This window comes from Punica granatum, chromosome 6, assembly GCF_007655135.1.
Source record: "Punica granatum isolate Tunisia-2019 chromosome 6, ASM765513v2, whole genome shotgun sequence".
Lineage (NCBI taxonomy): Eukaryota > Viridiplantae > Streptophyta > Magnoliopsida > Myrtales > Lythraceae > Punica > Punica granatum.
In genome coordinates, this window is record NC_045132.1 from 21,431,076 (window position 1) to 21,448,492 (window position 17,417).

The 17,417-nt window shown below is 40.1% G+C and overlaps 1 protein-coding gene across 1 annotated transcript; it reads right to left on the reverse strand.

Moving 5' to 3' along the window:
* Window positions 1-4,967: 4,967 nt before the first annotated feature.
* LOC116211245 (protein argonaute 7) lies at window positions 4,968-9,044 on the reverse strand. The gene is made up of 3 exons (XM_031545533.1): window positions 8,353-9,044; window positions 6,892-8,098; window positions 4,968-6,745 (listed from the first exon to the last, which is right to left on the reverse strand). Exons 1-3 carry the CDS (start codon window positions 8,693-8,695, stop codon window positions 5,245-5,247), a joined length of 3,051 nt encoding a protein of 1,016 aa, XP_031401393.1. The 5' UTR covers window positions 8,696-9,044; the 3' UTR covers window positions 4,968-5,244.
* Between the last annotated feature and the right edge of the window lie 8,373 nt (window positions 9,045-17,417).

Consider the following 17,417-nt stretch of genomic DNA (forward strand, 5'->3'; position numbering starts at 1 on the left):
GATCGTTGATTGACCCGTCTTTTCCAATCTGTATTAGTTTTCCAGGTAGAATTATTAGGATTCCCGGAAACTTCGGTTTGCAACTCTTGCCGTGACTTCTGCTGTCATTTCAATGCTACGCAGGAGCATTTTGATTGTAGCATTCTCTAGGTGGAACAGATTATCAGCTTCGAGTTTGATATGACCGAAACTTTGCTTTCAAACGAGGCATTTCGACTAATTGCAAGCTGAGAGAGGAAGCAGTTCCATTAATTTGATCTTCTATCAGTCGAAATTCAAAATCAAATGGAACAAACATTAAAAAAGAAATTAAGAAGAAACAGTTTGGAAGAACAGAGAATTAATTGGACACTCATTGGGAGTAACAGATCGGATGGGACGGCACATGTTGAAAAGCCCACTTCAATTCAATGCCACAGACAGAACTGGAGAGCATCAGATTCTGATTCTGTCCGTCTGATGAATCTACTAACAGGTAAGAAATGGAAAACAGTTGGAAGAACAGAGAATCAATCAATAAATGATCAAAGACCGACATGAGAATAGTACGTTGAGAAGAATGTCTACTGCAGAAACCTACTCAGGGAGAGCTCTCATTTCTCAAGCAATCTCCTTTGCCCGATGGTTTCTAGGGTTTGGGTTCCAACTACGTTACATCGAAGACCGGAATTGCCCCGAATACCAGTGGCTGGTGTCCATGGGACTCCTTTCGGCCACTTGATTCCCGAATTAATGGAATACCTACAAGGATATGCAACTTATGAAGCATTCCGAGCAACACGACTATTAGGCGTCCCGATCCATCGAACAATAAAGAGTGTAATTGCCCCGCCCTTTACGATCAGCTGGCCAAATGAGAACAGTAGTAGTCAATAATAGTGATTGTGCTTGCATCTGTTTTGTGTAGGGGGAACACAGCATGAGTAAGCTCCACCCTAGTGACAGGCTAGTCCCTCCTCTTCTGCCTGGCCTTTTACATCAGAAGTCGATAAACGAGGTAAGCTGAGAAATAGATGGTAGCTTAACCCAAACAGAATTCACCAAAAATATATGCGAACGATCTGGTGCATGCATATACCGGGTGCATGCGAAATCTATTAGTCCTACATTATTTGTCTTACGTTTTTTTTTTCCCTCACTGTCCGACTATGAAGAATGTGCTGGGAGCTGAATTGCTTCCTCGTCTCCATAACCTTAAGAGTATTCAAATCATAAGTGCGTTAAATATGGAGGAGATAATAGTAATGTCATTGCCATCCCAATCTCGATCACCACCTCCTCCACCCCGGTCCACTTTCCTCCCTCTTCTTAGGAGAATAGAGGTTATGGAATGCGAAAAGATGAAGAGAGTGCTGGACTATTGAGTTATTCATGCTCCTACCCAACCTCGAGAGAAAAGCTGTCTAGATGTGTAAACAGTTCAAGGAGGTGATAGACCGAGGAAAGCCTGGACCAAGCGGGCGGCAGCAGAGACGCTTGCACACCACCCTCCACGTCGGGAAGGCTACTAGGCTTATTGCTAGTGTATCTGCAGGAACTAGAGAGCATAAGCAGCTGGACTGGCTTTTGCGATTTTATCCGGGTTCTTGACGTAAGAGAATGTCCGAAGCTGAAGAGGATTCCAATGCTCGACGGATTCCCTTCTCCTCCCCCTTTCTCTGGAGGAGGTGGTAGTACATTCTTACGAATGGTGGGAAGCATCGGAATGGGATCACCCTGAGGCAAAGCTTGCCCTTGAGCTGTGTTCATCCTCAACAAGGACGACTATACAAGAATTCCTATCCAGGAATGCGGGACCATCACCGCATCACGATCCGCTGAATATGTAGCAAGGTACTGTATATACTTCGAGAGCATTGCCCGGCTTCCGGTTTCCACAACAACCTAAGAAGTCAGAATTTTTTTCATTTTTTTTGGTAGTATATTTTAAGGGTTAATTACACTGGTGGTCCAAAAAATTTTAATAATATACCAGGTTAGTCCAACAAGTTTTTTTTGCTACTTGATGGTACAAAATGTTTCAAAGTTGTAACGTGATAGTACAAACTATCAACTCGCCATTGACGCCGTCACGCCGTCCTTTACAAAACTGTAAATTTTATACCATAATGTAACTTACATAAAACATTTTGTACTATTAAGTTATAACTTCAAAATATTTTGCACCATCATGTAATATCCCACAAAAACCGGTTTTGCATCATCGGCGTCGGCTTGACGGCGTCAATGGCGAGATGACAGTTTGTACTATCATGTTACAATTTTGAAACATTTTGTACCATCAAATAGCAAAAAAAACTTTTGGACTACCAATGTAATTTACCCATATTTTAAAGGAAGAAAGATCGGATACGAGCTTCAACTTTGAATGGTTTGGGAATTCTCTGCCATCGTTTGAGCGCCTAAATGTAAGTCTTTCATGAACCTTTGCTTTGATCATATTGTTTGAAATTTTCATCCAATTTGGACTCACTCTCAATGTGTTGATTTTGCCATCTCTAAACAATTCCTAATGAACAAATCACAAGTAATATGGAAACGGACAATTTACTCGATCGCCTGGCTTATATTCATTGAGATAAATGCACGCTCATGTGACAACTCCCTTTTGAATCAAAGACATCGAGTAACAACCAAAAAGAATGGAATGTATCGACTTACATTTACCCAACAGCCAAGAAATGCGTATACTCGTATATTTGCTCTTCAGCTTGCTGCTTGCTGCTGATCCTCTCTGAAAAATTTCACCGGACCGTGGATAATTAAGCTTGAAAAGGGAGGAAGCTCATGCTGGTGAATTGCTGCTTGCGGCCTTTGTTAAATCAAACTACTGAGCCATTTGACGTTTGATAAATTTTATGGATTCTGATAGTAACATTTAGGAGTATGTATCGCGCGAATGGCTGCATACTAATTTAACATGAAATTATTATTAAAAAGAAAAAAAAATTGAACCAGTTGTATGAATATAAGTTGTCATTTCATCCTTTTGAAAATGATTGATTATATGAATTTTATTTTTTTTCGGTAAGATTATACGATTTTCATATCTAGTTTTCTGGGTTGATTTAGCAGAACGATCCATCAGAGACTCGCTTTGCAACTTTTGTTGTGGCTCCAGTAGTCGCCTCATTCCTCAATAAGATGCGGGAACGATTCGAATGTAGAAGTCACTAAGGCGGAAAAGATTATGATCTCCCGAGTTTAAAGTGATCTAAACTTGGTTGCTAACGAGTCGTTTCCGACTGACTGCCACCGGAGACATGGAGCAAATCCCATTAATTGATCTTCTATCAGTTGGAACTCAAAGGGAACAGAAATTAGAAGAAAATGAAACAGTTCGGAGAAGAGAATTAATTGGACAGTCATTGGTTGGGAGTAACAGATCGGATGGGACGACGCATGGTAAAAAGCCACAATTCAATGCCACAGACAGAACTGATGAGCATCAGATTCTGATTCTGTCCGTCTGATGAATCTACTTATAGGTAAGAAATGGAAAAACAGTTGGAAGAACAGAGAATTCAATCAATTAATGATCAAAGACTGAAAATATATGAGACTAGTAGGTTGGGAAGAATGTTAGACCTACTGCGGTAAGCCTACTCCGGGAGAGCTCTGACTTCTGAAGCCCTCTCCTTCGCCCCCTTGGTTTCTAGGGTTCGGGTTCCAACTACGTTACATCGAAGACCGGAATTGCCCCGAATTCGAGTGGTCCGAGTTGATAATGCTGATGGGACTCCTTTCGGACACATGATGCCCAAATAAGTGGAATACCTACTAGGATATGCGACTTTATAAAGCATTCCGAGCGATATGACTATTAGGCGTCCCGATCCGTCGAACAATAAAGAGTGTAATTGCTGTGCCCTTTACGATCAGCCGGCTGAATGAGAACATTAGTAGTCAAAATAGTGATTGTGCTTTGCATCCGTGCTGCGTAGGGGGAACATAGCATGAGTAAGCTCCACTCTTGTGGCAGGCAAGTCCCTCCTACTCTGCCCGGCCTTTTACATCAGAAGTCGTTGTTCGGGTCTAAGCGGGATAAGCCGTTGTTCGGGTCTAAGCGGGATAAGCCGAGAAATAGACGTAAACTCAACACGAAAGATCTACGCACACGATCGGATGCACGTGAAATTTACATATACATTATTTGTATATGTTTCTTTTTTTGCATTAAAATCTTTGTATTGATCTTCCTGTCCCGTGCCTCAGCAGTCCATTTAAAAGCGCCTGTCTGAGTGCACCCCACAAAGAAAAAGGAACAGAACGGAACAGAGATGGAGACAGCTGAAGAGACAAAAGGAAGAGTAAGCAAAGTCAGACGACTCTGAGTTTTGGACTCTTTTCCCCTCCGAGACAATAAAACATGACATGCAAAAAACAACCTTTTTGTGTGCGTAAATAATAGAATCTGCTCTTATTCGTAACCATTGATTACTCTACATCTCACAGAGATTATACAAATCGACATTGCGCGACGACGAAAGCATCATCGACTTCGCCATGTCGTTATTGTGTTAATTAATCAATGTTCATTCTGCTTGCTTCAGAACACTGCTCCTCTGCACCATTTTCGTGCATGAGCCCTCAATATTGGCACCATTATTATAGTCCTGCTGTGCTGTGCTGTGCAGCTTTTCTATCAGATGCAATTTTGTACTCTTCTTCCCCCATGCCAATAAATCTCTCTCCCCTCTTTATTCTTTGTCCCATTTTCAGCTCTCAGACTGGGACTTCTCGTACCCGCGTACAGAATTCTCTTTGTACCCTTCTTTGCCCTTTTACTCCTTTCATCGAAATGGCATGGCTCCCACCACCACCACACACATACATACACGCATGGGGTGATGAATCTTTCTTCTCAGTAATGCAAATTTGCTTGCCATTTGCATGATACATAATTAGAATGAAAGTCACAATCAGCAAAGCAAAAATGAATTGGATATTTAAGTATTAACTCGGTATAAAGAAACCAGTTGTAAACTCGGGGTTTGTTATTTATTAACTCGCGCGCGTTAACAATGTACACGGAAAGGATATTACCACGTATGATCTGGCTTCTTGAACATTTAACAGGAACTGCATGATTTCTATCCTTGCTAGGGTTAAATTGCTAACCAACAGTATCAAACACAGATGAGAGATATCTATCTGCAAATGTATATTACGAACAAGTTAACTTACTAATAATCTTCTGCTCTCCTCTTTCCTATATACCTAGCAAGAAAGAGTCAAATGTGATCAGCAGAAGAACATGAGATTCTTGACTTTCTCGCTGAGTTTGGGTAGCGGGGTTGCCTTCGGGGGAGCAGCCCGAGACACCTGATGGCTCACGTTATTCATGTTGCTAATATTATTTTTCCGCGAGTCATAACCCATCGAAGAAGGGTCCGACCTATCGAGGTAAAGCCTGCCCCTGTAAGCGGCCAGATGGGCATAGTAAACCGGTGGCACCAGAGACACCGGCTTCGTGCATCTCACAAATGTGTAGCACAGGTTGTACACGAGCTTCTGAAGCTCGTCAGATGTGAACCCGTTCTCATCCCAGAGAATGTGGTAGTGAGTTGGTCGGCTTGTGCCCTTCACCCCCCAGTGGCTGCAAAGATAGAAGTCGAACTCCTTCGGGTGGGTGATCACAGTGTCCACCACAGTTCCTGGGGGAATATTCTCATCCGAGATGTAGTTTTGGATAAAAGACTGATCCATCTCATCGGGAAACAACCTCATGTGGTGCCTCTTCTGAACAACAGCAAATGTAATGCTGGGCTTGTAATTTCCAGGGAAGAAACTCGAACTGGCAGCCCTTATCGCCTGTAGCTCTAGCTTGAGGACCTTGTGAAACTGGGTCTCGCTCACCCCGTCCCGGAAAAAGATGATCCTCTCAGGAAGCTTCTTCAGTTCTTGCCGGAAATCCTCCAACAACTCCACAACCATTTCTTGCAGATCCTCGATGATCTCTTGCCGGTGAGTCTGCGATCGCATCCTTGAGGCATACTTGTTGGCTGTGGGCCAATTCACGCTGCCAACAACTGCCGCCACTGATGGGCTCGAGTCATCAAGTGGGTGAGGATGGGTCACATCAGCGCCCATGAACATCACTGGCTCGTCGCAGCGCAGAAGCCTCGGGATCTGAGAGGGCAATGAGTTGTATAGAGCCACGGTACATCCTCCCAACTTCGCGTTTATTTTAAGTGACAAATTTGCGAGGAACTGCGAGCTCAACTTGGTGAGGTTCGAATATAGGCAACACTGGGTCACAACCCCGATGCTTGTCTCCGCGATTCTCTTCAGATCCCCATAACCTCTGTGTTTCCTCTCCATAACGCACAGAAGAAGCTCCAGCTTGTTCGATGCAGTCTTTTGGATGTTCTTCAGCTTGCTTTCCAAGAGGGAGACATTGTTGAGCACTTGGGTTGGTTCGAATTGCGGGGCAATGACTCCATTCTTGCTGAGATGTATCCCGAGCTGCTCGCATCTTTGGGACAGCTGGGTTATGAATCTCGGAATGTTGGACCTCTGGTCTCGAGTTCCACCGAAACTTATCAGCGCCCATTTCTCTATTCGGATTCCTTCAAAAACGTGGCTGTCTAGGAGGTTCCACTGGCGGTCTTGCCGAGAGGGAATGAGGTCTCTTGTATGGCCGCGATCGCCGAGCCTTAGCTTGGGAGGCAGAAGGATTCTCCCGTTCACTCGGGTCATCTCTCTCGAGATATGGAGCTTGAATTCTTTTTCCTGGTTCCCACTGCAACCAAAAAAAAACATGTTCCAACCATGAAACATCGAAAGCGTAGTTGCCAATATATCCAAAAAGATTAAGCACGTTAGACTATCAGCAGAATAAATCAATGAATCATGACAAAGACGAGAGAAGCATCGGAAAGTTCATACCTAGTCGGCCCCACAGGTCCTCGAACAACTCCATGTATAATGGCCTTCCGCTCTCTCGGCCTCTGGCACCCCATCTTAAGTATTCTTGCAGTCTGATCATCAGAAAGCTTCCCAAGAAATTTCTGCCCTTCACAGATCACACAAAGCTCCATCGGGAGATAACAAGGCTTACTACGACTCACTTGTAAGCAGGGCAAGTTCCTATATTGTATTTCATAGTTATAGTGATCCTTGAAGTAAGTCACAAGCCTCAGATTCTTCCCGTCCCGATCTGGAAACCAAAGATTCTCAGTTGCTTCCTCGGTCAGGCTATAAACACGGTACCTCTGAACAGTCTCTCGGTGGCAGACAAACACGCGGATATTCTTTAGTGCCTTCTCCACCTCCTTCCGCTCTTCGTCTATCAACCTCCTAGTCTTTCTTTGAGAGAGGTCCCGGAGGAACTTGAGGCGCTTCTCTAGGTAAGGGATCACTCCGATGCTTTCATGAAAGGCAGTAACGGAGAAATCGACATTAAGGGCGAGACCTTGTTGGGTCGGTCTCAAGCTCTGGAAGAAGCCCCTCATCCCGAGGGCTCCTCCTCCAATCTCTCTACTCCCACCCATCGCAGTCGAGTACAGCGATCTCCCTACCGGGGAACACTTCTCGCTCGGGCTCTCCCGAAGCACTATATCTAAAGCCTGTATATAGTCTTGGGGGAGCGGGGCCCAGTCGTCACCTTCCTTGCTCAAGTAGTTGCTCAGGCTCTTCCCATCAAGCTTCGATACAAGTCTTATATTTACTCGGAATAACTCATGCCTTAAATGCTCGACCTTTAAATCACCCGACTTATGGGTCGGAATTGGGAGGCTGATGAAGAGGTCCAGCCGGTCATTCTGAAACTCCACGGGGCTATATAGATTCTTCCGCCCATCAAAGGCTGGAAGGGCACCGGAGAGCGCGACTTTGTTTTCCTCGACTAGCTTCCATTTTATCATGCGAGCAATCTCCCTCGAAGGATTCGGGGTGATCTCGACATTGTAGTGATAAATCCGCTGCGAGGGGTCGAACCGGACTAGGAAATGGTTTGCAAGAAGAGGGATGACGAGGCCTTCTACACCGCCTGAGTCGGGCCTCCTAGCAATAGCCAGGGGTTCCCGCCTTCTCCCATCTTCTCCTCCAAAGGGCAGAGAATTATCAGTCTTCTGCCTCGGAACCACCTGGGCAGCTGTTCAGGCAAGAGAAAGGAACACGTTGAGCCCTAAAGCATCGTCTTTTATGCGCATCAATCACAATAGCCAATCGTTAAATAGAAGTCTAATGCTTAAGTGAAGAACAGAAACGCAAAGTCTCACAGTTAGGACATAAAGTGACCATTTTAAGGATAACAATTCAGACCGTGCCTAGAATATCAACTTACGAGCAACAAACATGTTGAATGAAGTAAAAAAGAACAACTTTTTCCTCTCTTGATTGATTTACCCGGCAAATTTGTGACAATGGGGTCGGAGGGGGCGGGGTTGAGCTTGCATGAAGCTCTCCGGAGGAGGGTTTTCGGAATCAACCGCTGGCCTTGTGGGACCAGCAATGGCGGCGCCGGCGGCAGCGGTAGCGGCGGAGCGAACTGCAGGGGGATTGGAGGAGGTAGAGGAAGAAGAGCAGGATAGTAGTAACGCTGGCAGTGATTGGTCTGCTGCAAGAACTGGCGGCGGTGGTGATGGTACTGACTGAGGTTCTTGCCGGCAGGGGAAGCTCTGCCACGGAGAGCTGAGGTCTTTTGGGTGCATTTCTTGTTGTTTGCATTGGAGTCCTCTGTTTCCTCCATAGTTACCCGATTTAGGAAGGAACAGAGCAGACGTTGGAGGAAGAAGAAGAAGAAGCTGATGGTGAAGAATGAGATAGCAAGCGCATGGGAGAGAGTGGCAAAGCGAGAGAGATTTATGGGTTCAATGGCTTCTCTGTGCTTCTGGATTCTCCAGTTTACACAGTAAAAGAACTGTAGTTATTGCAGAGAGAGAGGGGTGTGTGGGTTTAATTCAGTTAAGGTCTCTGAAGGGTCAGTCATGGAGGTAGGGGGGGGGGGGGGGGGGGGAAGAGAGAGAGAGAGAGAGAGAGAGAGAGAGATTTTGATCTGTTTTGCCTGCCTGCCTGCCTGCCAGTGAGAGAGAGAGAGAGAATGAGAGGTCCGCCATTGATGAGTTCCCATGTCTTATATGAAGGTTTTGCAGTCTGTCTCTATATAAAAGTTATTATTATATCAATATGATTGTTTGAGACGGTTCGATATTTATTTCGTTTAATTAAAATTTCGAATTTGAATAATGTAAAAAATATATGTTGGGAGGAATTTATCATTTAGTGAACATATTCGATTTGACTGAATTAGTCTGGACTTATGCTTTCATATCAAGATTTACATCGAAAAAAACTATTATTATTACGACTAGGATTCTGCCCCTAAAAAACTGTTCTTCCAAATATTAAATAACAATAAACAATATAATTATTCCTTAATGGTTTTGTTTTCCCTGAGATCACGAGATTGCGAAGACTAGACTCTTGTTTGGACTTTAGCTTTATCCTACCACAATGTGCGTTTACTGGATAGAAAATTTCTATACTGTAAGTAAAATTTGCGCCCATATAGCATAATTGGCGGCTCGTGGTTTGTTTTGAATTGATTTTGTGTAAATCAAAACATGTTGACTATATTTATTAATATGGAAAACCGTAAGTCTTGATCAAATTAAAAAAACCATTTTTTAAAGGAAATTTATGTCGAAGGTCTTTTATGGTCCATGGGCTATATGATTATAATAATCTTTGGCTAGCGGAAAAGAGTTGAGAAACTATTCATTATAATAATCTTTGGCTAGTGGAAAAGAGTTGAGAAACTATATGTCAAAGGTCCAAGCTAACCTAGACTTATTCCCTATCCTCTGAAACCTATATATATTTATTTTTAATTTATTATTACGGATGATTTTAAAATTCACCCAATTATAGATGTTTTCTATAAACAGACTTAAACTTGAAAAAATTTATAATAAATTTTGAATCGATTGAAAATTTTATAATTTTACTTATTTTTTATATGATATTTGTACAAGGTCAAAAGTTACATTTTAGTTATTTTAAATTTAATTGGCAGGACCAGGAGGAATGCCCTGTCTGCTGAGATCAGCAGAGGGAATTTTAATTAGCTGATAGTGATTGGACATTAGATGTGGCACGAGTTTGGACTGCTCTTTGTCCACCCCACACCACTCATCTTCCACTTCCTCTTCTCCTATTGTGTTCCTTTCATGTGGAAATTCCACTTGCATTGTACTTTCATTGCTTTAATGACCCTTCCTTTTGCAAGGAAATTATACATCAATATGCATCATGTTCTTTTTTGTTGTGCAAAATCGCTGGCTGTGGCTGGTCATCAATCGCGTATCTGTGTAACGTGCAGTTGCCGATCGATGAGGAGGGTTACGACCTTCCTCGACTTAGGACCGTGAACAATATATTGAGCAGGATGTAGTAATGAGCTATCGCTTACATCGGCTTAAACTCGGATTTGCCTGCATTTTTAGGGACAAGGAAAGGATAAAGCAAAGTAATTAATGATGGAGTTATCTTGACCAACCTGACAACCTCTCTCTCTCAAATTAAAAAGTGGGATTTGAAAATCTCTTTTTTCCAGTGTTATCAGAACCGGACCGGATGATGAACCGGAAGGGGTACGGGATCATGGGTTTATGGGTCCAATCGGGGTTCGATGGGTCGGACCGCTCGTTTATTTAAAATAAAATAAATATTCATATTATTAAAAAAATTATGATAATTAAGATAAAAGTATGATGATTTTAAAGAAATATAACAATAGTATAAGAAAGTATCTATATTTAATATTTCTTACTTCAAAATAAATATTTTATTTTAATAAGTACTTAAAAGTAGAGTTAAAAGAACAAAAAAATAGTGGTGGCTTGGTTGGTAGTATGCTAATATGAAAAGCAAGAGGTCATGAGTTTAAATCCTTACACAACCAACCAATTTTTACATTAAATAGGAAACCCATAAAAACCCGTAGAACCGGCCGGTTTAATGAAATTTTGCTTAAAACCGGCCGATTCAATGGGTCCGACGGTTCAAATCTGCCATTTCGGTTTTTAGGCGAACCGGACCGGACTTGGTGCCGATTCCCGGTCCGACCGGTCGAACCGGCCGGTCCGGTCCGGTTCTGATAACAATGCTTTTTTCCCCTAAAATATATGAATTCTTTAAATTTCTTATCTACATTTGGGTATCATATTGTCTCTTGTGCTAAGAAAAAACCATTCTAAAAGAAAAGTCAGGACCCAAAATTTCTAATAAAAGAAACTCAATTCGTCCACTTATTTTTTTCGGCGTGAAATCCGATATTTAGAAGTTCAATTTGGACTAGATTAATGCAATCGAGTCGAGTCAATCAATTAAGAAGTAAAATACTTACAACGTAAATTTTTTTAATTCACAAAATACGAACTTGATACATTATTTAAGGATAACAAGTATCGAATTGTTTGAAGGAACTACTGTCCACCCATTGTCACCTCTAGTAATAGACTCCATGTCAATCCCACGGACTCGATGAATGGTAAAATTCTCAAATTACCCCTTTGGGAAATGGCGCTATGAGTGAAATAGGGAATCTCCTATTCCTCCATATGGCTGACATATGATTTGCCCATCCTTTTCCTTTGTCCTTCTTAAATGACCCATCAATTTTCTTTAATTGCATATCACACACTTATATTCAGTTGACCACTTCCTTTGACCCTGTCCACTGCCCTCTGTCATTTGTATGTGTTTGTTTTCATTTTTTATTTTAATAATCGCGAACCTCTCATTCAGTTAAATAATGCCAATTGCCAAGCAACTGAATGGTGAAGGGCAGGGGAAAAAAAATGAAAAAGAAAGAAACAACACTTCCACTTTAACTAAGACCATATGCTCCTAAAATACGACTATGGCATGATGCAGTAAGAGATCCATTACAAAACTTAGCAAAACAAAGGAGCTCTGCAGTTGAAATCGACGGACAATATATCAGTTCATAGTTGTAATTGCAGCCGTTTGGTTATTTGATGAACCAACCATGACGTGCAGTGCACTTACTCCAAACTTAAAAATAGTATTGATCTATATTGTTGGAGCGAGAAACCTATAATAGATTGAAGATTCTATAGCGGTTGATTGAAAAAAAACAACTATGGTGGTTGGCTATATATCTGTCGTTGGATTTCAATAAAGAAATCTCATCCGTACATGTTGTGATACTTTTATGGAACGGAGATTCACTATCCATATTTTTATTCTTCATGTTTTCATCCACATATATTTCTAATGAAGCTCATTCACACCAGAGGATGAGTCTATTTCGATTCAAAATCACCGAATCGGCCGGTTCACTAAGACAAAATTTCAATTTTTATGATTTCAAAATTAAAAAGAAAAACAAAACAATTAAAACCGTATTTCTTAAAATTAAACAAGAAGCCCTCTACCCCTAATCACACAGCACTATAGTGCAGATCGAAGATAATCCAATCAATATTTCAACAGTAATCCAAAAAAACATAAAAAACGAAAGAACCCTAATCGATTCAAGAACTGGCCAAGAGGGAGGCAGGCCTCTTACACTGGAAGAGAATTTCCTTGCTGAGTGTGCTAAACAAGTAGAATCCACCTCGAGATCAAATAAAGGATCTGATCGAGGACTCCACAATCATGTGCTATCCAGCAAGCAAGAAGGAGGAGAAGAAGCTAAGCGGGATCCTTCAAAAATTCGGCCGGCAACAGAGAAGAAAGACAACTCTGATTCCAAGTCATCCATCTTAACTAGGGTTCCTTTTTATGTTTTTAATTTAATTGGGTTTTTATTCAACCAAACATTTAATTGGATTTAATATTGTTTTGATTACTAAATTTTGTTTTTCCTTTTTTATACTTTGGAATTATAAATTATTTTTTAATATATTGAAGCACCAATTGGTTCGATTTAGTATTAATTTCAAATTGAAATGGACTCACCCTAGGTTGCGATCTAGTATCATCGTAAATAAATATGAACGAGAATAAAAAACAAAAAATATGGATAGTGAATTGTGATTCTATAAAAGAATCGCTTGTTTCGAGCGTAACCGAATGTTGTCAAAATGATTCGTGGTCAAAGTTATAGAAAGGAAAAATATGGGTAAAGAATCTTTGTGTTACAGAAATATTAACACATGTACAGTTCAGATCTCACATAGTAAAATATAATGACTAAAATAAAAATTAATATAATGACTAAAATAAAAATAATTATGATGATTATTTTTACTCAATTGGGATAGCATCGTCCATAATTGATTGTATCTTTCACGGTATGGCCTGATATAGAGAATCGTTCTTATCTCCAGTGTGGGATGGATATACATGCATACATACATATATATATATACATGGGGAAAAAAAAAAAACGAGTAGATTAGTGTTGCTTTTCGGTCTTCCTTTTTGCCCCATCTTTTGTGAACATGATTAGGGGAAATGGGATGAGAAGGGGCGGCCATTCATAGGGAGGTGGGTCTTAATATCTATATATACACACACATACATACATATATATATATTTTTTGGTGGATATTTTTCTCCTTTCGGCTAGAAAACATTTCCCGGAATAGTGGGGACGGGACACCATGATTTGAACATGTGGAGCCCCCTAGAGAAAAAAGTTTACAACACATTCAACTCAATTCTCAGGATTTGGACCACATCATAATCAAATCCATTAAGGTCCATTCAACATGTGGACAAATACATTGGACTTGCTCATGCCAAGACATTTTTCTTGGAGTTGCCAAAATCCGACACGTATCTCGGATAGATAGTTCTGTCGGGCCTCACACAAAACCATTTCCTCGCAAACAGATGAAGTGAAAAAAGGAAAATTCTGGCTGATTGTCACTCTTGGTTGTTAATGAGTAATACGTAATCAGAATTACTGTAAGTAGAATTTCGCGAGACCGCTTTCTTACCGCAGAGTAATCCCGACTGAGTGGTACTCATCTAAGGTAAATGAGTGATATCCACCTAAAATTTTGCTCTGCATGTATGCAACTTTTGACTGGTCATCAGTTACAGTTTAAAAAAAAAACTAATAAGAAAATATCAACAAGATGTGATGATTGGATTCTCCGTCATAATCTGCTAGAACATTTCTGTGTTTTTGCTACTGCACTCATGATCATGTTTAAAGGAATCAAGCAGGTTCCTCTATCTGATGAGGTTTTTATCTTTTGGTTTCAGATAATATAATACTCCTTTCTCGATGTTTTATGGTGTTTTGGGCCTTTTGTAATGCATGATGATGATTCAAAGAGGCTAAGTTCAAATAACAAATCTCCCCATATGAAAGTACGTTTTGAGTGTTTTGCACTTCTGTGTAGCTGAGGGCTTATATTTCACATAACTCTGTATAGTTCATATTCGGTTGCTGGCTGGTTGAAGGTCTACCGGAGCGATGACAACTTATCGGGCAAGAATAAATGGAAGATTACATAACTTCTTTCTCGTTCTCAGGAAGCACCTACATAAACCCTAGAGGACGCTTTCATAATAATAAACTTTCATTGCTGAATAAGTTCCCATTAATTCATACTCGATCGCTGTTCATATGCTATGGCGCTCTCCAACCCGAATCCCGTCTTTCTCGGTAAGATGATGCAGGAGTTCCACAGGGGCAATGATGAAAGAGATAAGAAGATAAATGCAACAAGTTGCTAAAACTACAGTGACGATAAAAACAAGAAGTTGAAGCTGAAGTTGATATTTGAAACAACCCCATTAGATATCCGGATGAGGATGAATTCTATATGTTTGTCTGTTATTGTTCGGATAAATTCTTCAGAAGAATAATTAACAAGCACTGATGAGAAAACCGTAATAGTTGTATGTACCCGAATCTTTGATTGATCGGTCTGCATCATCGGCATTTATTGATGTCATAATTATACATATACATTCCGATCATAATAATTTAGCCTGGGTTTTTCGGGAATCGGTGGATATTTATATAGGACCATTTCGTGTAGAAATTAAAGTGAATAATTCAGGGGAACTTGAGAGACGATGGAACATGAGAGACGATATATCATTAGAATCAAGACAAAAGCGAATGCGAATCGTTTATTTATGATTAGTGCAGTCGAGGGAAACCAATTGGCTGATATTAATCGAGTGAGTGCAGTACGAGTAAGAAGATCTGTCGTGGAGATTCTTGGACGATGTTTTCCACGATCTATTATTGCTTAACATACCGCTCATTGGAAATCCTAATAAGTTCATATAAGGAAAAATATATTTTTAATCCTATAAGTTTGAGATTTAGTCAATTTTGATCCTATAAGTTTAAAAGTCAGTCAATTTCGATCCGGTAAATTTTGGAAAAAAACATTTTTGTTCATATAAATTGACTTTCAATTAAAATGTGGTCTTATAAATTTTGAAAAAAGAAATACACTTTTGGTCCTATAAGTCACGAAATAGACTAAAATTTCCTTACGAAGGAAATGTATATGACTAATTCGGTACTTTTTAAACTTAAAAGATTAAAATTGACCGAAAACTAAATTTATATGACCAAAAATGTCTTTTTTCTCAATTTATATATTGAAACCTAATGGGGCAGACATTGGTAATCAGTATTAATTTGAAGAATTTTCTTTTTATTTTGTTAGTCTTATATGAGTTTGAACTCATCTCCAGCCCTTTCTCGAAAACTGACCACGAGACGAATATTTTTCTTTCCATCTTCTCAGGGTTTTACTATTCCACAAGTTGGACTTCCTCTTCTGTGGCTGGGAAAGAGGGGAATAACATGCATGAGACACACATTTGAACCCTTGAACCGAAATTTATGTTAAATTTTCACTACACCCGTAGGTAGTTGGGTTGATTTCCCCATTTCAGAAGAAGCTCGAGTCTGTATAGGTGATGAAATCCATCCAATTAATAGATATCCGAGATTTTTACTTTAGTTGCGATGTGGGCCATTCTTATTTCTTCAATTGTCAATAGATATAAATAAATGGATCAGGACATAAGTTAATATATAAAATGTTAATTTTCTTTTTTCGGTCATGAATCTAATACAAAAATAAGAGATAAAGTAAAAAAAAAAGACCACATAGGTCCCATTTGGTAAGCATCGAACCCAAAACATTTTAGTTCTAAGTTTGCGCCTTGTGCTATTGTATTAAGACATATGAGATTTTTTGGATATTTGTTATGATCTGCTAATATATTTTCACACCCTCAGTCTCGATTCGGACATATGTTTCTTTACAAGTTCTTTAACTCTTTATTTGGACCCGGGTGTAATGGAGGGAAAAAAAATGAAGAGGGAAAAGAGGTAAAGTTGTATGAAATTTTCAAACACTCCAATACAAAATCTCCTCCCCTATTCACCCAAAAGAACAAATCCCCTCTCCTGATCAGTCTTCTCCCCCTCTCTTTCCCTTTGTCAATGCACCATTACAATTGCTAATTAAGTTGTGAACGATGTATTTCAACTACATAATCATGGAACTTGGGAGCACTTATTTATCGATAGATTTGTTTAAGGTAATGTCAAATCGGGTGTGACTCAAGTGATCTCATCAAACACATTGGTCAAGGAAATAATATATCGCATTTATGGGCAAGGAATTTACTATTATCGCCATGGTTAATGAAATCCCACCGTCCCTCTCGATCGAGAAGGTAATATTGTTAAAATGTATCTGAGGACCTGATAATGTTAGGGTTAAGATATCAAATTCCCTGTAACTTGTAATTAGGTTTTATCATGAAGAAGAAAAGATAGCCTGTATAAATTGCCCAAAACACAGATGAAACATATATTGATCATGATCCCAGAATGGTTAATCTAATTATCTTTATTGGTGGTTGTTCTTGCTGATCATGTATATCGTGCCGGCCTTTGCGTTGATGAAATTAGCAATGGCTATATATAGATACAACCCCTCAGTTGATTCTTTTGTTGGATCCAGCTTACAAGGAATTGGACACCCGTCTTATTGAGCTGCCGATCGGACTTATACCAAACCAAAGACACCAGACTTAGCGAGGAGAGCTGCACATGGACCATGGTCCACTTGATCATATGATTGATCACAAATGCAAAATATATAAAAAAATCAGACGTCCTGTTCGTGCATGCCTTCGTGCACGTGGATAAAAATTTTGAAATAGTTATATGTACCAACCATGCATCACATCACGAAGGATGCAATTACTTCGAGTCCGCTACGTGCCCCATGATATATTGAAGGCAACATCACTGTCCTGGAAAAACATGTGATCGGGTAGTTAATATATATAGACTTGATACTCTCGTCGCATATATATATATAGTTTTCTATCCGTCCAACTAGCTAAGCTCGTCAAGCTAGTCAGTAAGATGCATACATTATAGTGAGTATATATTTAATGCCCTCATGAGTAGACTATATATAGATAAATATTGTTCATTC